The sequence below is a fragment of the Cetorhinus maximus genome, chromosome 1 (assembly GCF_964194155.1).
Source record: "Cetorhinus maximus chromosome 1, sCetMax3.hap1.1, whole genome shotgun sequence".
Taxonomy (NCBI): domain Eukaryota; kingdom Metazoa; phylum Chordata; class Chondrichthyes; order Lamniformes; family Cetorhinidae; genus Cetorhinus; species Cetorhinus maximus.
In genome coordinates this window covers 202,476,860-202,500,563 of record NC_135879.1, presented here as the reverse complement: position 1 = coordinate 202,500,563, position 23,704 = coordinate 202,476,860, and the positions used below count along the sequence as shown (strand labels likewise).

The window sequence follows — 23,704 nt, the reverse complement described above, 5'->3', positions numbered from 1 at the left end:
AGGGAATTAGGAGTGGGTCTGAGAAAATTCCTGGCTAATGCCTCCAACAAAGTAGCAGACAGATGAATGTCATACAAGTACATGAAATATTCACCCACAGATATCAGCAACAGTAATTTCCAGCGAAAATTTCTGGTCATAGTCAACATGAGGCAGGGGTTAACATAATGAGGAGTTGTAAAATACGATTTAAGCCATAGATTTTTATTGTATAGTTTAATTAAACCATGGGCTGAATTTTTAAGCCCCTATGGGGGTGGGCATGGATGTGCACAGGTGTGGAATTTAGCGCCATTGGTCGGCTGGTTCCCCGCACCATCCTGCACCGGGCCATTTTCAGGACTACAGTGGGTTGCCAAGTCAGGCAGCTAATGACCACTTAACGTGGGGAAGAGGGCAGCCCCTGGAGGTGGTCCCCTGCAGCAGACCGGAGGACCAGGGCTCAAGGCAGTCTGAGAGGCCATCCCTGCCTGCCTGGCTTCAGCTGCAGCTGGAGGCCACTCGATGGTGCGGTTCCTACAGTAGTGATCAGAGTGCTTAGTCCCTTCTTAATTTACAATTTTAAAAGTTAGAGAGAAGGCGCCTCCATCTTGGGGCACCCTCTCTTTTACTTACCTGCCATGGCATCCTGCTGCTGCTTTCAAGCTGGGGGATCGCTTCCTGGTCTTACAGCTTCAAGAGTCCACCTGCCATCCTTAATTGGATGGTGAGCCTGTCCTCTGGCCTTTAATTAGCCAACTCAGTGAAAATAGCAAGCGAGTGACTGTTCACTACACAGTGTGGGCTTCTGACACCCATTTGAGACTGGAGTCAGGGTCCTGAAGCCCACAGAAAAGTCCTGCCCCATTTCTTACAGAATATATCTTTATGCTTTGAAGATTCGTTTTGAGTAATATTTACAGGGAAGGAGTTATGTTGAGGTGAGGGTAATACACTGAGTGGATCCCCCAGTGAATGATGTTGCAACCACCATTGTTTTTAATTTATTTTATATGAATAATTGCGATTGAGAAGCTCAATGTAAACTGGTCAAATTTGCAAATGTTAGATAACTAAGAGGGACAAAAACAGAAACAGAAATACCTGGAAAAACTCAGCAGGTCTAGCAGCATCGGCGGAGGAGAGCACAGTTGATGTTTTGAGTCCTCATGACCCTTCAACAGAACTAAGTAAAAATAGGAAAGGGGTGAAATATAAGCTGGTTTAAGGGTGGGGGGGGGGGGGGGGGGGGATGGGGGGCTGTTGTTGGGACAAGCAGCCAGTAATAGGTGGAGATAACCAAAAGATGTCACAGACAAAAGAACAAAGAGGTGTTGAAGGTGGTGATATTATCTAAAGGAATGTGCTAATTAAGAGTAGAGAGCAGGACAGCCAAGGTACAGATATCTCTAGTGGGGGTGGGGAAATACTAAAAGGTAGAGATAAACAATAGGTGGAAATATATTTAGAAATAATGGAAATAGGTGGGAAAAGAAAAATCTATATAAATTATTGGAAAAAACAAAAAGGAGGGGGAAGAAATGGAAAGAGGGTGAGGATGGAGGAGGGAGTTCAAGATCTAAAATTGTTGAACTCAATATTTAGTCCGGAAGGCTGTAAAGTGCCTAGTCGGAAGATGAAGTGCTGTTCCTCCAGTTTGCGTTGAGCTTCACTGGAACAATGCAGCAAGCCAAGGACAGACATGTGGGCAAGAAAGCAGGGTGGAGTGTTGAAATGGCAAGCGACAGGGAGGTCTGGGTAATGCTTGCGGACAGACCGAAGGTGTTCTGCAAAGCCGTCACACAGTGTGCGTTTGGTCTCTCCAATGTAGAGGAAACCGCATTGGGAGCAACGAATGCAGTAGACGAAGTTGAGGGAAGTGCAAGTGAAAAGTTGCTTCACTTGAAAGGAGTGTTTGGGCCCTTGGACGGTGAGGAGAGAGGAAGTGAAGGGGCAGGTGTTGCATCTTCAGCGGTCGCATGGGAAGGTGCAGTGGGAGGGGGTTGAGGAGTATGAGGTGATGGAGGAGTGGACCAGGGTGTCACGGAGGGAACGATCCGTACGGAATGCCGCCGGTGGGGGGTGAAGGAAAGATGTGTTTGGCGGTGGCATCATGCTGGAGTTAGCAGAAATGGCGGAGGATGATCCTTTGAATGCGGAGGATGGTGGGGTGATAAGTGAGGACAAGGGTGACCCTATCATGTTTCTGGGAGGGAGGAGAAGGCATGAGGGCGGATGCGCGGGAGATGGGCCGGACACGGTTGAGGGCCCTGTCAACCACCGTGGGTGGAAAACCTCGGTTAAGGAAGAAGGAGGACATGTCAGAGGAACTGTTTTTGAAAGTGGCATCATCAGAACAGATGCGACGGAGGCGAAGGAACTGAGGGAATGGGATGGAGTCCTTACAGGAAGCGGGGTGTGAGGAGCTGTAGTCTAGGTAGCTGTGGGAGTCGGTAGGCTTGTAATGGATATTGGTGGACAGTCTATCACCATAAATTGAGACAGAGAGGTCAAGGAAGGGAAGGGAAGTGTCAGAGATGGACCATGTGAAAATGATAGAGGGGTGGAGATTGGAAGTTAAGTTAATAAATTTTTCAGGTCCCAACGAGAGCATGAAGCAGCACCGAAGTAATCATCGATGTACCGGAGAAAGAGTTGCGGGAAGGGGCCGGAGTAGGACTGGAACAAGGAATGTTCCACATACCCCATAAAGAGACAGGCATTGCTGGGGCCCATGCGGGTACCCATAGCCACACCTTTTATTTGGAGGAAGTGAGAGGAGTTAAAGGAGAAATCGTCCCAACTCCCCCTTAAACCAGCTTATATTTCACCCCTTTCCTAATTTTACTTAGTTCTGTGGAAGGGTCATGAGGACTCGAAACGTCAACTGTGCTCTCCTCCACCAATGCTGCCAGACCTGCTGAGTTTTTCTAGGTATTTCTGTTTCTGTTTTTGTTTTGGATTTCCAGTATCCGCAGTTTTTTGTTTTTATAACTAAGAGGGACATAGGGAGACATGAGAAGACAGCTTGGGAACTACAAAAAGAATTAGACCAAATTTAATATGAAGTACAAAGCACTTCACAAAGGAGGAACATAATTTTACTGCTCCCCAATGACAGATTTGCTGGTGGTGGGGGGCCTGTAAATTTCACCGGGTGTCTTTCTTGCTGCCTGGCCACCCGCCCTTGACCTGTCAGAAATTTTATGGGAGGGGCTCGGGGGGTTGCAGGGGTGAGGCCTAGGTCAGCTCGCCTGCTCTTGCCCTAGTTGAGGTCCTTAAGTGGTCATTGGTCACTTGCTTGCAGTTGGCCGCAATTTTAAGGCTGGCGGGAGGAGATCAGAGGCAGCTTAGGCTGATTGGGCCTTGAGTGGGAAGAAAGAGTGGGGTCCTTGGGTGGGAAGGAGGGGTGGGGTCCTTGGGTGGGAAGGAGGGGTGGGGTCCTTGGGTGGGAAGGAGGGGTGGGGTCCTTGGGCGGGAAGGAGGGCCCTCCCATCACTGGCTCCTTTTTCTGATTGAGACACACCCGCACCACTCGCACCCTCCCCCTCCCAGGTTTTCCCTCCCCTTCTGTACCGTGCTTACTTTTGTCCTGGGCTCCTAGCACTTAAAATATGGAGGATGTTTGTAGTCCCAGCAATGGCCATTGCTCCTGGTGGCACTTCTGGAACTCTAAGGTGGGACTTCTTCCTCTCCACCAAGCATTAAATGGCTGCTGGGCAGCCAACATCAGGAAACCCCACCATCCAAAATTTCCTGCCCATGGGCTACATAAGTACTTGGTGAATGAAAGATAGCTAAAGATGAACTTGAACAATACCTAGTGGTTTAGTAGAATCAAAGCTCAATGCACAAATATTTTGCAGAACAGGTATCGGCAATGTAAATAAATATATAGCCAAAACAGCAGAGTACAAGTCAGTGGAAGTCATGCTTAAACTATAAGGCCTTGAATTACCAAAGTTGTCATCCTGAGTTAAGCCTTGGATGTGATTCAGAGAAGATCGATGAGACTAATTCCTTGTGTCATAAGCCTGAGATATGAAGAATGACTAGAAAAAAATTTGGGCTGTTTAGTCTTGAAAGGAGATGCTGAGAGATGACTTCATAGGGTAAATAAGAAAGAAAATGTTATGGAATTGGTAAATCTTGAAAACAAGAGATCTCAGGATTGATTATGAAGTCACACATATATGAAAATGTTAGAGTTTTTGAACAATGTGAGTCTGGACATTCCCACTATGAATTTATTAGATAACATATTTTAATATTCATTCATTTTCTGTCATTAAACATATTACATTTGTCTTCAGACTGCTTACACATGGGGTGTACAATATACAATACTATACAAAGCCTTATTGCCGTTATGGTCCATTTTTAGTTGGAATTTTGCTGGGCATTTTAATGCATCAAAGAAAAACATCTTTGCTGACAACCAAGGTACTTACTACAAGACAAAGAATGAGGTGAAATAAATCAACAATAGACATTTATGTTGTGTTTGCGCAGCGGTAAAAACTTGTCATAAGTCTATCTGTAAAGAATTATGGACATTCTTTGTATGCAGATCACTTAATGTTGACCTATATTAGTGTCCCCAACACCCTTCCCACCATTTACCATATAACTGTTATTGTGGGTTTGTTTCAGGATTCACTCTAAAAGGGATCTTTCTGGAGGTAATGGTCTTTCTTTCAAAACACTTTTATCTACATCACTATTTACAAGTTTATAGCGCATGAGGACACAGCTGCAGCCCCTCTCTGAGGTGCTTTTCACTCATCTTCCCTCAGTGAGTGATATCACTATGACACAGCTGCTTATGTACATGCTCAGTAGCTATCATTAGAGTTAGCCCTTTACTCTACAATAACTGGATGTACCATGACATCCTGTGAAAAATCCCTAAATTTTGACACTTACTGCAAGCAGTAAGTTTGCTGCCTGAATATCACAATTTTGCATAAAAAGTCATGTAGTCAATGAACGTCAAATCACTAGTTCTTGTCATTGGATAGGCCCAGCTCTTCAATCTTGCCCACTGTCTTTATTTTATAAATACTCTGGTCATTGCTTCTTTGAACTTGATTCAGCTCCAAATATTACATGTTCTTCCCCCACTCCATGGGCTGAATTTTACGTGCCCCTGGCGGGAATGTTTCCAGTAGGGTGGGGCACATAAAATAGTGAGGGGGGGGAGGGTGTCTTGTAAAATGGGGTGGGCTCCCATCCCATTACCTTCCTACTCAACCCCGAACTCACCCCCATAATACTTACCAAAATTGGCAGCCCGCCAGCCATGTTTAAATGAACAATTAAGGATCAGTTAGGTTTGTTATCAAGCAAGTTGACCCTGATAATACACTGCCCATGCCATAAAACGTTTGGCATGCTGACTGTTTCCCCACCACCCCACCTTCCCCCACCCCGGCCCATGTGTTATTCAGCCCCATATAAATCCATTCAGTTTCCACTGGTCACAGCATCAAGATTGCTAAATTCACCAACAATATCCTCCGTGACCATAACCTTGGAAGTCAGTGCTTGCTTATCTCCTCAACTTTCCGTCTGTGCGCAAAAGTCATTCACCTTCCCTCTATTGTCCACTTCTGTGAGACTGTCATTTCATGGTTACTCACCTACCTGTTTTCTTAAAAAATAAAGTAACAGAAATCAAAGTGGATAAGTCAATGGGGCAAGATGACATGCACCCCAGCTACTAATGCAAGTCAGAGAGGAGATAGCAGAGGCCTTGGTCTTAATAATGTTCAACCCTCCTTAGGTATACAAATAGTGCTAGGGAATAGCCAACATAACAGGTGGAATTCTCCCATCCCTTCACGCTGGTGGGATCTTCTGGTCCCATCGATGTGAACGGGGATTTCAATGGCTGACCTCTACCTCGCGGAGGCTGAGCGTCAACTCGCAGACACTTCCTCCTACCTCTCCCTGGACCATGACCCCACCACTGAACATCAAGCCATTGTTTCCAGGACTGTCACTGACCTCATCTCCTCTGGAGATCTTCCTCCCACAGCTTCCAACCTGATAGGCGCCTAACCTCGGGCGGCCCGCTTCTACCTCCTACCCAAAATCCACAAACAGAACTGTTCCGGCAGACCGATTGTGTCAGCCTGTTCCTGCCCCACGGAACTAATTTCTTGTTATCTTGACTCCCTTCTCTCTCCCCTTGTCCAGTCCCTTCCCACCTACATCCGTGATTCCTCTGACACCTTACGTCACATCAACAATTTCCAGTTCCCTGGCCCCAACCGCTTCCTCTTCACCATGGACGTCCAATCCCTCTACACCTCCATCCCCCACCAGGATGGTCTGAGAGCCCTTAGCTTCTTCCTTGAACAGAGGCCCGAACAATCCCCATCCACCACTACTCTCCTCCGTCTGGCTGTACTTGTTCTCACACTGAACAATTTCTCCTTTAACTCCTCTCACTTCCTCCAAATAAAAGGTGTGGCTATGGGTACCCGCATGGGCCCCAGCTATGCCTGTCTCTTTATGGGGCATGTGGAACATTCCTTGTTCCAGTCCTACTCCGGCCCCCTCCCACAACTCTTTCTCTGGTACATCGATGATTACTTCGGTGCTGCTTCATGCTCTCGTTGGGACCTGGAAAAATTTATTAATTTTTCTTCCAATCTCCACCCCTCCATCATTTTCACATGGTCCATCTCTGACACTTCCCTTCCCTTCCTTGACCTCTCTGTCTCAATTTCTGGTGATAGACTGTGCACCAATATCCATTACAAGCCTACCGACTCCCACACCTACCTCGACTACAGCTCCTCACACCCCGCTTCCTGTAAGGACTCCATCCCATTCTCTCAGTTCCTTCACCTCCGTCGCATCTGTTCTGATGATGCTACCTTCAAAAACAGTTCCTCTGACATGTCCTCCTTCTTCCTTAACCGAGGTTTTCCACCCACGGTCTTTGACAGGGCCCTCAACCATGTCCGACCCATCTCCCACGTATCCGCCCTAACGCCTTCTCCTCCCTCCCAGAAATATGATAGGGTCCCCCTTGTCCTCACTTATCACCCCACCAGCCTCCGCATTCAAAGGATCATCCTCCGCCATTTCCGCCAACTCCAGCATGATGCCACCACCAAACACATCTTCCCTTCACCCCCCCTGGCGGCATTCCGTAGGGATCGTTCTCTCCGGGACACTCTGGTCCACTCCTCCATCACCCCCTACTCCTCAACCCCCACCTATGGCACCTCCCCATGCCCACGCAAAAGATGCAACACCTGCCCCTTCACTTCCTCTCTCCTCACCGTCCAAGGGCCCAGACACTCCTTTCAAGTGAAGCAGCATTTCACTTGCATTTCCCCTAACTTAGTCTACTGCATTCGTTGCTCCCAATGCGGTCTCCCCTACATTGGAGAGACCAAACGTAAACTGGGCGACCGCTTTGCAGAACACCTGCGGTCTGTCCGCAAGAAAGACCCAAACCTCTCTGTCACTTGCCATTTTAACACTCCACCCTGCTCTCTTGCCCACCTGTCTGTCCTTGGCTTGCTGCATTGTTCCAGTGAAGCCCAACGAAAACTGGAGGAACAGCACCTCATCTTCCGACTAGGCACATTACAGCCTTCCGGACTGAATATTGAATTCAACAACTTTATATCTTGAACTCCCTCCTCCATCCCCACCCCCTTTCCATTTCTTCCCCCTCCCTTTTGTTTTTTCCAATAATTTATATAGATTTTTCTTTTCCCACCTATTTCCATTATTTTTAAATCTATACCTTTACTGCCCTGTTAGTCTTTCCACCCCACCCCCACTATAGCTGTATCTTGAGTGTCCTGCCATCCATTCTTAATTAGCACATTCGTTTAGATAATATCACCACCTTCAACACCTCTTTGTTCCTTTGTCTGTGACATCTTTTGATTATCTGCTCCTATCACTGCTTGCTTGTCCCTACAACCATCACCCCTCCCCCAACTTCTCTCCCCCCACCCCCCCACCTTAAACCAGCTTATATTTCACCCCCTCCTAATATTACTCAGTTCTGTTGAAGGGTCATGAGGACTCGAAACGTCAACTCTTTTCTTCTCCGCCGATGCTGCCAGACCTGTTGAGTTTTTCCAGGTAATTCTGTTTTTGTTTTGGATTTCCAGCGTCCGCAGTTTTTTGTTTTTATTTCAATGGCTCGCCGGCCCTGCCATGGGGAAACCCGCCATTGTTGGGGGGGGGCTGGAAAATTCCATCCAACATCTCTTCTCAAGAAGGGAGAAAAGGATAGGTAGATAACTCTATACCAGGGAATTTAGTGTTAGTTTCTGGCAAACATTTAGGTGTTGATATTCAGTTTCTACATATGCTGGACCATAGTTTTCCACCCACTCACTTCACTGAATGAAAATTTGCAACTTATGCTGATAGCAGGATCCATTTAGAATCCTATTGTCACCATTCATAATTCCATATACTTTAACACATTGCCCAATTTAACAATTACCCACTCTCTTCTGACCTGCGATGACTCTGTCTCATAATGTATTGAATTTAAAGCCCTCATTTGTGGAATGACTCATCTATAAATCAACCCATGGCCTTGACTCTCTCTGCGTCTGCAATTTCTTTTAGACCTTCCTTCTGACCAAGCCTTCAGCCACCTGTCCTATTATTCTCATAAATGTTCAGTTCCCTTTCCTGTTCGCAAAGCTCCAGTGAACATTGTTTTAGGTATGGGCAATAAATGCTAGCCTAGCCAGTGACGCCACTTCCCACGAATGAATAAAAAAAAAGTTAAATGGAAATTGTTGCTGCTGCCGGTTAACAGCACCAAAATGTTTTATTTTCTAGACTCAGGCTCTTACTGGCTGGCTGTGTTCTCTGAGCACCATGGCTGCCGTGATAGCATTGGGATATGCACTAGATGACTCAATTGAGTCCTACTCTGTTCTTCCTGCGCTGTATCAAGCATTGCACAGAACCGTATGGGCTGCTGCAGTTGGCTGGATCATACTTGCATGTGAAGAAGGATATGCAGGTACAGTACTATTATTGTGAAATATAGACAGCCCTTGGAAATTTTCACTTGTTAAACTTTAAACTAGATTTTTCACTGATGCATTCAGGCTTTCTCTTGTGATTCACTGACAGCAAGCTGTGATTCTCAGCCAGGACATCTAGAAGAGATTTTAACTCCAGAGGAGCAAGAGCTAGTTAATCTGATTTACTCTGGTGCACTTCCTGACACGTACTTCAAGAACAGGGTTGGCAGAATAGGGAAGAATGATTCAGGATAGAGAATGTTCCAAATTGGCATATTCCAGTTTGTATTTATATAGTGCTAGTCTAGAAAAATGCCTAAAAGAAACAAATGCAATGCCAAAAAGGATACATTAGAAGAAGTGATTAAAAAATTGGTGGAACAATCAGGTTTTAAAGCGTGAGTTGTAAAAACGCAAGGGGATTGGGGAAGAAATTTCAGAGCAGAGAACTAGTGCCATAGGAGCAGAAAGTTCAGGGAGTTGGTGGTGGGTTTGGGAAGAAGTTACAGACCTAAGGAGGGGCAACACCATGAAGGGAGTTAAAAACAAGGTTCCTTGTCCAGCATTCGATCTTGGATGAGCCACAATTTCCTCCACCTAACAACTGGAAAGATGAAAACCATTTAAGTTGTAGCCATCTCCATGGGTTTTGGTTGACAATTGCAGCTACCCACTTGATCCTCAACAATGTCAAGGCATTATTCATTCATAGGTTGTGGCACATTTATATGCACTTTCCAGGAATTACTGGATAGTATTCAAGAGTGAGAACCTTGAGACCTCCCACTTCCCTAGTTCAGATGTGCTGAGGTCAATCTTATCGACCTTGCTGTCTTTAAATCTTGACCTAGATCTGCCAATGCCAAGCATTAAAACTTCTGGGCTATGTGGATTGTCTCCATGCTAGGTGGAACATTTAGTAACTGAACCAGTAGTGTCTGTTTTATTTTGTCTTAAATTTTGTATCAAATAGAATTAAAGAAGGCATTGAAATGTGTTAACATGATATTTCAAAAAGCCTGTCAGGTTGCACAGTTTACACCAGAATCTGAAGTCAATCTACTACCACCAGATAGAGGTTGGAACTGTGACAGCTATGTTATTCTTCACTGTAGGGAAGCTCTGACTATCAGTAATGTTCTATGCACTGACATCAATCAACAGGCCAGTGAAAGGTCACAGAATAGTATTCAAGCAAATTTATTTTATTTAAAGCTGTCATATTCATAGTTTTCTCAGAAAATACAATTTTAACACATTGTAAAGAAAAATCTGTAGCAGTAAGAAATGTTCCTGTCAGCTGACCTTTAAAGACTAACCATTTTACATTGTTTAAATGGATCCTGAGCTATGAGTACCGATGTGGTACCTGTCATGATCAAATTACTCCTGGAATCTAGGCAATACCTGAGCACTATTATTTAATTGTACCTCTAACTAAAAAAAAAAGCAAGCCACTTTTTTTATATCAAACTACAGTAACTATTTTTTAAAATTGAGAATTCAAGGTGAACAGCCAAGGCCCCGAGCATGGGACAACAACAAAGCTGAAAAGGTGAGGAGGGAAAATGCAGCAAACTGAGAAATAAGAATGCCAAAGTTTTAAAAGCCTGTAACTTGTTAAGGAAGGAGGAGGCTGAAGGAAGGAAGTTGAACCGCTCTGAAATCCTGCAAATAAATTAAGTCAATGTCTTCGGTAAGGATAGAAGGAGGAAGAAGAGTGCGTAGGCTGGCACATTTGAAATTTGGGTACAAAAGGGAAGGAAAAGTCAGATGAGCAATAGCTATTGTAGTATAAATCGAGATTCACATGAGAGAGAGAGGGAGGTGAGAGAAAGAGTGTGGTTGAGAAGACAACCTGGCTACTGAAGATGAGGTTCCACTGCCTGGACTATTCCGGGGGTTCCCTGCAACATCCTCCCGTGCGCGTGTCGCTTATCATCATGGTCTGCTGCACTCTGCACCATCTGGCATTGACAAGGGGGTCCCCCTGGAGGATGAGGATTGCGAGGCAGCTCCACAGGCCTCAGAGGAAAACTCTACTGATGGATCTGATGAGGAGCCCAGGCAGGCACAGGGTGAGGATGGGGAGGCAGACTTAAGGAAACTTCAGGGAGGCAGGGTCACCAGGGATGCCTTGATTCAATGTTCCTTCAACTAGGCTGCCCAGCTTTGGCTTACATCTCAGTGCGTCACACACATTTCTGAAGAGGCAATGCCATTACCCCAATGCCGCCTCACAACCTCCGTAATAAAGTTTGCTGCCCCTGCCATCTATCATAAGCACTGATGAGCCCTGCACCTATGGAAAACATGAAGGACACTCAGGGCATTGAAACAAAATCTAGATTTGTATCTTTACCAGAATTGCAAAAAGGAACATAAAATAATATGGGTGCTACTGTCACCCAAAAACATAGCACCGATGAAATGAAACAATGTCACTTGTGATAACCTCATCCTTTGCTCATGGTGCCTTAAACTTTTGCTTGCGAGTGCTATGTCTTGGCGCACCCCTCCCCATCCCATCCCTGCTGGCAGTGGCATTGAAGGCAGATTTCTGTCTCTGCTGTCGTGTTGGCCCTGGTGAACTTGGCGGTTGTCCTCTGGGCGAAGCCTGAGCAGGCTCCACCTGGGAGAGTGTGAGCAGCGACATGGCGGGCACTCCTCAGTGGCTGTGGTCTCAGAAGATGCCACGGTCACTGGCAGAGGGGCAAAGGAGCTGCTGCCCTTGTCCAGAAAATGAGCCCAGGGAGAGATGACAGGCACCTCACCCGCCAGTGTGAGGTATGACTGGGTCTCTCTGCTCACCATTGATGGACGGCAGCTAGTAGAGAGACTAGGTGCCTCATCCATCCCTCACAGTGGCAGTTACCTCCTGAGGTCACTGCTGGTTGGGGGGGAGTACAGGTCCAAGCGCGACCCCAGGAACTCCTGATTCTGTCCCTGGAGCTGCCTCTCCATGAGAGGAGGCTGTGCACTTGGTGCTGAGGCTCAACACAGTGCTCATGCTCCTCATTAACTTCTCCATGACAGACACCATAGCACGCAGACCCTTGGGGATCTCTACCAGATCTGCCTGTGCATCTCGCTGGACATCCAGTAACCGCTGCACGATGGACAACTCCAAAGGCTCATCATCTGCCTTGGACTCAGCATTATCCTGGTCTCCAGTAATACTCCAACAGCTGGCGCCCTGGGCACTCTCTGCCTCTGTCAGCTCTTCATGTGACTGTGCTGTACCCTCCCCACTGGGCACTACCACCTGAGCCAGCAAACTAATGCCCACCGACGTGCATGCTGGTGCCTGGTAGTGAGAGAGGTTATGATGCTGGTGGATTTGTCTGTGGCCCCTTCTCAGGTGTCAAGGGAGGGTCCTCGAGGTCCCAGCAGCCTCTGGAGAATGGCTCATCTGTGGGAGGAAAACAATATGTCTGTATTATCAATCATCACATTGTCAATGTGTATACTAGGCGAGCAGGTGAGACAATGGACAGCTGCATCACGGTGCATTGTGATTGTTGGATCACCGGGAACACTTGCCTGGAAGTCCTCATCTGAGATGAGATGGCACTACATTGTTTGCACTCTCATTCAGTCTCTCATTTGACCACTGGACCCCTGTCTCTCCGCAGCCTGAGGATCTTGCTCCTCACTGGCATTCCAGCTCGAGGGTGTCCATCTCAAATTTGGTCAATATGAGCAGGTTGGCCACTTCACCACATGTTCATCTGCACTCCACAGCATTATGGCTTCTCTTTCCCTGTTCAGAACATAGTGTATTCACTAGTCAACCCTCTATCTTCAACACCACCCCACTCCCCACCCACCCTGCCCCCGGAGGACCACATTGAGGAGTCCATCAAATTTGCACATCCCGCCCTTCTATGCCGCCAAGGCTAGGGGCCACATCTCCCAGCCTTGGCCGGCACAGGTATATGTACCTTTTGTCACTCTGATTCTTACACCCACAAAGTGCCACAAAGGACAGTCACCCTTCACGACATCACCACACAGTACTCACCCTTGTGAAGTGCAGATGATCATTAAACCATTTGCAGCACTGGATCCAGGAGTGATGCACTATGTCATGCCCACTGACTGGGCTGCCACCTATGATCAGGCCTTCTTTGTTTGGTGTGGTGGCCTCATCTTGCCATCCCACAGCATCAGAATGTCCTGCCTGGCACTCACTGCCTCCACTAGAGGGCACAGGCACTTGTCCGAGAACTGGGGGGCAGTGTGCCCACTGGCATTGACCTCCCGCCTTGCGTGCCCAGCAAATTTCAAAAGTCTCTCCAAGACAACTCCCTGACGCTCCTCAAAAACCTCCTAGCAGCCTTCAGGGAGCTGCCTCTGCTGTTTTTAAATGCCCCACCCCGTTGGGTCCCCTTTGGATCTGGCACCTTCCACACTCCCGCCCCTGCTGCCAGCGCATCAGCAACGCCTGGGTGTGTTTCATGCCGGCCGACCCTTAATTGGGATCCGATCGCGGCCGCAAGTGGAAATTGCGGCTGCTTCTGTGCCCGCCAATCAAACACACCCAATATGCGCAAAAATTCAGGCCTTGGAGAAGATATCTGGATCCTGAGGTAAAATCTCTGAAAAATAAATTTGGGGCACAAAATTCCCAAAAGAAGTATCTTCTACCTGGAGAATTTTGGGATAACTCACCATGTTGATGTTAATGAAAGAGTAGTCTCCTGTAGCCCATTATACACACCTACTACAGCAGAAAGAATCATAAAAATTCTTATTTATTTCACAAGAGTACTGGTGGGACATGTTGGGTTCCTGTTTGGATTTCTGCCACAAAGAGGGCACTTGTCTTTCTCAAAGCAGGTCTGTGGCTGCATTATTAAAGGAGGCTCTGCCAAATTGAAAGGGGTGGAAAATCCCTAAAGAAGAACAGAAGTGACTTTTAGATAGTCGAGATGAAGGAATAAAAAGCTGGATGTTAGAACCATTCCCAAGGGAAAGGTGGTTGGTTCTAGGCCCTCTCATTCTATCTTGCTGGGATCCCTGGTGCTGACAAAGACAATGGTGTTAAGAGAAAAAATCAGCTGCAAAAACCACAGCCTCACCATGCGAAGGGAAACAATATCAACAAGGGTTTCTGCTTCTGACTGCCATCCAGTGACATTACCTAGAAAATACAGTGTATCTATAGACATCCCCATGCAGAATAATACGACAGCAATCATTGTCCTGGCTATTTGGGTGAGGTAGCATTGGAAAATTGGATCCCAACAGGAATCAATGCAACAGAAGAGGAGGGGAGAAAATTTAAGGTGGCCTTGGGATCCCTATCTCGCCAAATATTCTGAAAGGTTTAACTTGGATCTCATCTTCAATCATTCAGTCTACCTTGAATTTGGGAAGACAGTGTATCATTATTTCAATAAGGGATGTAAATCAGGTTTATCTTTGTTTTCAGTATGTATATTTATTAGTCTAATATCCACTGAAACCCTGGGCTAAATTCTAAACTGCTTTCTAATTTCACTTTTGATTAATTTTCCCCTTAGGTTTTGTTAGAAGTTTGCTATCCAGCAGGTTATGGATCCCACCAGCCAATCTCAGCTACGCTTGTTTTCTGATACATCCTGCTGTAATAGGTGTGTATAATGGGCTACAGGAGACACTCTTTCATTATACAGACATCAACATGGTGAGTTATCCCAAAATTTTCCATGATTTAATTCTGGGAATATTTAAGCATTTTCAACAACAATAACAACAACTTGCATTTATGGAGCACCGTTAGCATAGTAAAACATCCCAAGCTGTTTCACAGGAGTGCTATCAAACAAAATTTGATACTGAGCAACAATAGGAGATATCAAGGCAGATGATCAAAAGCTTGGTCAATGAGGTAGGCTTAAAGAGTGTCTTAGAGGAGGAGGAAGAGACAGTGGTTTAGGGGAGAATTTCAGAGGTTAGGATCGAGGTATCTGAAAGTGGAGCAATTAAAATAGGGAATGCCAGAATTTGAGGAGGACAGAGATTTCGAAGGGTTGTAGGGCTAGAGGAATTTACACCAGAGAGAGAGAGAAGGACAGGCGATGGAAAGATTTCAACACAAGAGTGAGATTTAAGAGAACGGGGTATCGCTGGAGCCAGTGTAGGTCAGTGAGTACAAGAGTAAACGGAACTCGGCGCAAGCAGAATTTTGGATGAGCTCAAGTTTAGGTTGGGTAGAAGATGAGAGACCGTCTACAAATGTGTTGGAACAGTCAAGTCTAGAGGTAACAAAGGCATGGATGAGGGTTTCAGCAACTGAAGAGCTGAAGCATTGGATGCTCTTACAGAGGTGGAAGCTGTCTTGGTTATAATGCAGATATTGGTCAGAAGCTCATCCTGGGCTCAAATACAATGCCAAGATTGAGAAAAGTCTGATTCAGCCTCAGATGGTTGCCAGTTAGAGGGATGGAGTTGGTGGCTAGGAAACATAGTTTGTTGCAACGTCTGGAGACAATGACTTTGCTCTTCCCAAAATTTTGTTGGGGGAAATTTCTGCTCATCTAGTACTGGATGCCAGGCAAGGAGCCTAACAATTTAGAGGCAGTGGAGGGGCTGAGAGATCTGGTGATGAGGTAGAGCTGAATGCTTTTTTTCATTTGTTCGTGGATGTGGGCATCGCTGGCTAGGGCAGCATTTATTGTCTTTTCCTAATTGCCCTTGTTCAGAGGGCATTTAAGAGTCAACCACATTGCTGTGGGTCTGGGGTCACATGTAGGCCAGACCAGGTAAGGACAACAGATTTCCTTCTCTAAAGGACATTACTGAAGCAGATGGGTTTTTACAACAATTGACAATGGTTTCATGGTCATCATCAAACTTTAATTCCAGGTTTTTATAGAATTCAAATTTCACCATCTGCTGTGGTGAGATTTGAACCCAGGTCCCCAGAACATTACCCTGGGTCTCTGGATTACTTGGCCAGCAACAATATCACTACACCATCACCTCCCAGAGTAAATATAGAACCTGATGTTGTGATTTCAGATGTCACTGAGGGGCAGCATTGGAGGTGAGATAGGGGGAGCATCAGGATTTCCAAGGGCTGAGGAAACATCAGTGGCATCAGGAACACTCCTTTTCATTTGATTTCTCATTTCTTCTCTTCCCAAAGCACTGACCCATACAAGGGTATGATGTTATGAGAACAAACTGTTCTCTAGTTCCTCATCAAATTGCAAGCCTAAACAGTGAGTATTGGTGATATCACAGCTGACAATGCTCAAGTTTTCATCCAATGATCACATACAATTACTGCACAATGAGCCATAAAAAAAACAAGAAGCTTCCAAGTTTTATTCACTTAGTGTATTCAAAGTTAATCGATCTCACCTAATTGTTTGGCTGCTACAACTGGCCTCAGCGACTCTGGGCTGCAAAGGAGAATATGAATCAAGGTTCATGTTCTTGATCCTAATCCTAATGTATCAGTCCAGACTTAGTGGTAGCACTTCTGCCACTGAATCAGAAGGTTTTGGGTTCAAGCTCCATTCCAGAGACTTGAGCGCATAATTTATACTGACACTTTAGTGCAGTATTGAGCGAATGATAGAGGTGCTGCCTTCATTAAACTAAGGCCCCATTAGATTTCAAAGATCCAACAGAACTATTTGAAGAGCAACAGGGGAGTTTTTTGGCGTCCTGGCCAACAATTATCACTCGACCAATGTAACTAAAAATGGATATATCTTATTGCTGTTATGCCCTTGTGCATAAATTAGATGTTATTGCAGTTATTACATTCACTATATTTCAAAAATGCTTCAGTGGCTGGAAAGCACTTTGGAACATCTGATGTTGTGAAGTGTGCTGCATAAATGCAAGTTCTTTCTGTCTATCCAATAATCCCAATTGCAAGTTGTTAGTGTGTGAGAACAGCATTAGGATTACCTATGATCCACTCAGTGTAAAATAGCCTAACACTTACCAAATCTTGTCCCACAATAATATCAATTAGATCAAATGTCATCCTTTTGATTTTTAAAAATACTTATTTCTAAGGAATTAAAGAAAAGCAAATCAGAGTACATATTACATTTCTGATAAATCTGGGTCTTTTTGGCCTGGAATTGTTAGTTTTTTGACACAATTCCCCTGAATGTTGGCATAATTGGCACAGGGGATCATGGAATTTTTCAATGCGAATTTTGTTCAGTGCAACTTCCCTTTCCATGATCCTTTTCACTAGTTTTAAAATCCTTGTGCTAGGACCAGGCCACACCCACAAAACTGGCCATGCCCCTTGGTGAATTAATCACCATTGAGAATTTTTGCTAACTGTGCTCATTTGCAAGCCTTCAAGGAGTCTGCAAAAATTAAAGCTGGAACATTTAGACAGAAGGACAATAATGGGTATGTTTTGAAAGTTTTGAATGATTTTTTAAAAAAAGATATGAAGAAACAGTAGTACCCCAATCTAAATAGGAAATAGTTTTATAGGTGCCTCAGGGAGATTTGTTTAAGTTATGGAAATTTGAATAAAAGTGGGGAAAAAATTTAAGGGCATGTCCCCTCAGGTGAAGCTGGGACATGTCCATTATTCATTTCAAAATTTTTAATTTAAATAATAAACCCTTCATGAAACCTCATCCCGCCAGTGGATGAGGTTTCATGAAAAATACGAAGGCCACCTGGGCTCTTCGCCTGTCCGCCAACCTTAAGGTTGGACGGGCAGTTCAGTTAATTACTTTAACTACTTTTTAACAGTCCTTTGACAGTTTGGCGGGCACGCAGCCGAGTCAGCTGCCCGCCCGCCGAACTGAATATTTGAATGACGGATGGTGACATCGGGACACCCACCTGATGTCACCGCGTGTCATTTTACATGTCGATGAGCGGGCCCTGCCCCCCCGTTCGCTGACGGGAAAATGCTGCCCCATCTCTGCACTGACTGCTGAGGTAGCCCATGCTACCCTCCTACTGGTTACTACAGATCATGTGATCTTCCTTAACAAGTATTTTTCTTAAAGGTACATTACACACTAAATAAAACCATAATTAATACATTCCTCCCCCTTTAACTTGGCTATATATATATATATATATATATTTATAAGTACATATTTTTCAAGACAACATAATAACATAATATTTACACTGGGGAAAGAATTTACATGTTCCGTCTTTCAGGTGGTTTCCTGGTACGTGTGGAACGTCGCAGCTCTGCAACTTCAGATTCTTTGTCAGGAACCTCTTATTCCGGAGTTGCATGAACATCAGGTGCTTCGGTGGGCACTTGGAGTTTTGTATCCTCAACTCGTATAGGAACATCAGTCCTGGGTTGAGTGTCCTCAACAGGAAACGGAGACCCGGTCATGGTCACTGGTAGAAGCAAATCTTGGTGATTTGTCTCTCTCTTCCTAACACGGTCCACATGTTTACGGATGATCCAGCCTTCCACCTCCACGTGGTAAGATAGAAGTCCAGTCAGAGCACTTATTTCACCTGGAACCACTTTGGTCCCTTCCCAAAATTTTTCACATATACCAGCTCTCCCACAGTAAATTTCTTCTCACGACTATGCCAGTCGTGTCCAGTTTTCTGGCTTCCTTGACTCCTTTCCACCCTCCCCTCTAAATTCAGCATTATGAAGCTCAATCTTGTCCTGAGACGGTGTTTCAACACTAACTCCACAGATGTGACACCTGTTGTTATGTGAGGGGTAATCTTGTAATGAAAAAGAAAGCATGCTAGCTTGGTTGCCAAGGAATCATCAGTCAGCTTTTTCGTGCCTGCCTTAAACGTTTGAACAGCCCTTTTGGCCAGTCCATTCGAGGAAGGGTGGTGCAGTGCAGTTTTCACATGAGTGATACCTTTGAGGTTGACAAACCATTGAAACTCAGCACTCGCAAATGCCATGCCATTATCGGAAATGACTACTTCTGTTAGGCCGTGAATGGCAAAACTCTGACGTAGTTTCTCAATTGCAGCGGTTGACATTGGTGACTTCATCTCATATACGTCCAACCATTTTGAATGGGCATCAACAATAAGCAGAAACATTGTTCCCAGGAAAGGTCCAACTTAATCAATGTGTATCCGCACCCAGGGTCGACCTGGCCACTCCCATGGGTGTAACGGAGCTGTCGCTGGCTACTTTTGCAGTTGCTGACATTGCACACAGTGCTTCACTAAACTCCCTAATTCACCATCCATCCCAGGCCGTCATAGATGGTTGCGTGCTATGATCTTCATTCGGGAAATTCCTGGATGGGCACTGTTCGATTAAAAGAGGCTCCCTTCCCTTTGGAGGAACTATCACTCATGCTCCCCACAATAAGATGCCATCCTGGCTGGTTATTTAAAGTCTTCTGTTGAAGTACGGCTTCATTTCATCAGATACGGACTCCTTTGACCAACCATGTAGCACTTGTTCTTGTACTTGAGATAGGACTGGGTCCCGACTTGTCCAGCCTCTAATCTGTCGAACACATAACGGCGAGGAATCTAAGACATTTAACAGTAAAACAAGTTCCTGTGGAACTGGGGCATGCTCATCATTTTCTTGCTAAGGCAAATGACGAAGGGCATCGGCATTTGCGATTTGATTGATGGGCCTATGTACGAAAGTGTATTTATTTTCTGCCAAAATTAAAGCCGATCGTTGTATTCTTGCTGAGGCTATCAGTGGTATAGCCTTGTCCTCACTAAACAATCCTAACAGCGGTTTATGGTCTGAAACAATTGTAAAATGGTGGCTGTGTACGCACTGGTGAAATTTCTTGACACCAAAGTGGATGGACAGGCCTTTTTCTAGCTGCGAGTATCCCTTTTCTGCTGTGGTGAGCTTTCTTGATACGTAACCTATTGGCTGCTCCATGCCGTCACCCATCTGATGAGGGAGCACTGCTCCCACTCCATATGGAGATGTGTCACATGTCAGCACCAATTCTTTCATCTGGTCGTAATACACTAATAGATTGGACAAGTGAAAAAGCTTCTTTCTGGGGCACCTCCCAAGACCAACTTTGGTTCTTTTTGAGTAGAAAATGCAGAAGAGCCAGCACTGTAGACAAATTGGGTAAGAAACTCCCATGATAGCTGATCATTCCTAGGAATGATTTGAGCCCTGAGCTGTCCATCGGTGTAAGTGCCCCTCTTATGGGTCTCACTTTCTCCTCAACTGGATGGGGGCCCTGTGAATCTACCCAATGACCCAAATAGATACCTCCCTCACTTGGATCCTGCACTTTTATGTTTTTATACACACTCTAGCTTGCAAGAAACATTTTAAGACTTGTTCTAAGTTTGCAAAATGCTATTTTTCAGTGAATCCTGTCACCAGTGCATCATCTAAATAGACTACAACCTGAGGCAGTCCCTGCAGTAAGCTTTCCATTGTTCTCTGAAAGATGGCACAAGTGGAGGAGACACCGAATGGCAATCATGTATATTGGTACAACCCTTTGTGGGTATTACTTGTGACAAATTCCCGGGAGGCATTATCCAACTCTAGTCATTGATAGGCATGATTCATGTCAAGCTTTGTGTAGGTTGTCCATACTGCCAGCTTGGCATACAGGTCTTCGATTTTTGGAAGGGGGTGCCTGTCTAGCTTAGTTACTTTATTAACCATCAGTTTGGAGTCTCCACAAATTTGGACACTTTGGTCAGGCTTAAGGACGGGGACTATGGATGCTGCCCATTCTGAGAACTGAACAGGTTGTATAACGTTCAGTTTCTCTAGTCTATTGAGTTCTATGCTGACTTTTTCTCACAGGGCATATGGCACCGGTCTTGCCTTCATGAGCCGAGAGGTTGCTTCCGGATCCACATGAATCTTGGCCTGCAGGCCCTGGATTTTTTTTGAATTGTGAATTACCAGAAACTTGAAAATATGAGAAGAAGTATCCTAGATCTATGATCTTCAGTGTTATAACACATTGTAATGCCTGGATGAAATATAGTTCTATGCCTTTCAGTACAATTTTCCTCATTCCTTATATACCATGAATATCCTCAAAGCTGCTCCTCCTTCATCTCCATTTTGCATATGGGATTTCCACTGCTCCCCTGGTAAAATTACAATGGCAGAATTTGAGCAGCTCTGAGGAAATATCCAGCTTACGTACGAGATACATTACACAGTCACCAATGTCCTGGGCAAGTCTCTTTTCTTCAAAAAATGAGTTTAACTATTTCAAAGTAGTTTTTTTTTCAAAAGATGTGTTTAATTATTTCAAATTGATGAACCATACTAATTTTCTCTTCTTTCCTTTTCCTAGTTTTACCTCTTCATAGGTCATACAGTTTTGGCACACATTCTTGGATTTGCACTATGCATACTCATTGAAATTCCTATTCAAACGTTAAGGAAATAGTTCTTATGATCTAAATCTAGAAGAGCTGAAGTAACACCTTCAATATATCCTCCCCTGAGGATCCAACATTTTGATTTCTTCTTCATGAACATAATAAACTGAATTGACTCTTTACGTTCCAAGAATATGGCCTGCTGGTTCAAAGGGCATCTCATTCTTTGATGGCGTTAGCAAAGAGGATTATTACATCTCTGTACTCTTAGAGACTGTTTCAGAAAATGTGGTAAACAAAATCCATTTGGTGCAAGATTCATACCTCAGTCTATATTTGAGCTGTCCTAGTCTTATTATCCTACAAGCATTCTTCTTGAGGAACATGCCACATGCACTGGAAATGTAATACTAAACAATATTCAAGGTTAAATTTTAATGATGAGTATAGTTAGATGATAATTTTTGTTAAAGCTTGTTGCATGAAAACTTATTTCATAAGCAATTGAAGTCTCCCTTTCTGGAAAGCACTGGTAAATAAAAGTGCAACTTTTATGTAGAAACTTGGACATCAAGAAAGTGATTTTTCTGTTCCTTTGTTACTCAAAACCAATGCTATTGTTCCACATCATGTAAAATTTACTGTAATATATATTGCCGAGAAAAGAGACATGCTGTCAAAGCTTTTAATCTTGCACTCATTAGGACAGCTTCGCAAGAATACCAATTGTAAAGGGGATAACAGTTTATAGCATTGGTCACCTATTGAAGCAATATAGTGGCACAAACAGATCAAATCGAAAAATGAAAGAAATTTGCACACCTATGAGATTGAACAGATTGATAGTAGGTTTGCTAATTTACACCATGCCCTTAGACCGGGGTGTGCAAATTTATTTCATTTTTCGATTTGATCAGTTTTGCATGTGTTTGTATTGCCTTTTGCAAAGACATTTTTGTTTCTTACGTTTATGATATTGCGTTCTTTGGGCACCTATGTTCACTTGAGATTTCATTTTGATGTGAAGAAGCTGCTTGCATATATTCAGTTTAGTTTTTTTTGAGGCTTGGTAGTGAATGCAAGAAGAAATTTGCTGTACAGGAATTAGAAAAAAGAAAGAAGTCACGCCATTATATGTTATCACCCTCTTGTGCTTTGGGCGTTGCCATTTTGTACTGCTGATTGTAAGGTTCGATTTTGTGATTGTATTAAAGTTTGATGTTTTCACCTAATTATTATCGATATTGTGATCTAGTTTTGTGCCAACCTGAAGGCATTACAATGTATTATAACACTGAAAATCATAGATCTAGGATACTTTTTCTCATATTTTCAAGTTTCTGGTAATTCACAATTCAAAAAAAATCCAGGGCCTGCAGACCAAGATTCATGTGGATCCGGAAGCAACCTCTCGGTTCATGAAGGCAAGACCGGTGCCATATGCCCTGTGAGAAAATGTCAGCATAGAACTCAATAGACTAGAGAAACTGAACGTTATGCAACCTGTTCAGTTCTCAGAATGGGCAGCATCCATAGTCCCCGTCCTTAAGCCTGACCAAAGTGTCCAAATTTGTGGAGACTCCAAACTGATGGTTAATAAAGTAACTAAGCTAGACAGGCACCCCCTTCCAAAAATCGAAGACCTGTATGCCAAGCTGGCAGTATGGACAACCTACACAAAGCTTGACATGAGTCATGCCTATCAATGACTAGAGTTGGATAATGCCTCCCGAGAATTTGTCACAAGTAATACCCACAAAGGGTTGTACCAATATACATGATTGCCTTTCGGTGTCTCCTCCACTTGTGCCATCTTTCAGAGAACAATGGAAAGCTTACTGCAGGGACTGCCTCAGGTTGTAGTCTATTTAGATGATGCATTGGTGACAGGATTCACTGAAAAATAGCATTTTGCAAACTTAGAACAAGTCTTAAAATGTTTCTTGCAAGCTAGAGTGCGTATAAAAACATAAAAGTGAAGGATCCAAGTGAGGGAGGCTGCCAAACTGTTGGTCCTCTGTTTGGGCCAGCAGCTTGGGAAAGCGGACTGCCATCCTTAATTGGATGGCAGTCCTAAATTGGCCACCTACATGGACTTAGGAACAACAGGCATACCTAAAAACAAAGTGCTAACTTGATGAAGCTACAACAAAGGACTACGTACATGATAAACAGCGGAAGCAATTTATAGACAGAGGAAAGTGATCCCAAAACCAATGTATCAGATTAAATCTTTGCAGTTCTGCCACAAACAGTCATGAATGATAGTGAACAGTTAACAACTAACAGGAGGAGAAGGCTGCACAAATATTCCCATCCTCAATGATGAGAGAGTTCAACACATCAAAAAGACAAGGCTGGAGCTGCTGCAAGCATCTTCAGCCAGAAGTGCTGTGTAGATGATCCATCTTGGCCTCATCCTGAGG

The 23,704-nt window shown here is 44.4% G+C and overlaps 1 protein-coding gene across 1 annotated transcript in view; it reads left to right on the top strand.

The window, feature by feature from the left end:
• Positions 1–21,346, top strand: part of oacyl (O-acyltransferase like) — a 65,234-nt gene extending 43,888 nt beyond the window's left edge. The window contains exons 10-13 of the mRNA XM_078539075.1: positions 4,293–4,422; positions 8,815–9,001; positions 14,534–14,676; positions 21,251–21,346. Of these exons, the coding sequence (XP_078395201.1) occupies positions 4,293–4,422; positions 8,815–9,001; positions 14,534–14,676; positions 21,251–21,346 (556 nt within the window). The remainder of the gene's footprint in view (positions 1–4,292; positions 4,423–8,814; positions 9,002–14,533; positions 14,677–21,250) is intronic.
• The last annotated feature ends 2,358 nt before the right edge of the window (positions 21,347–23,704 follow it).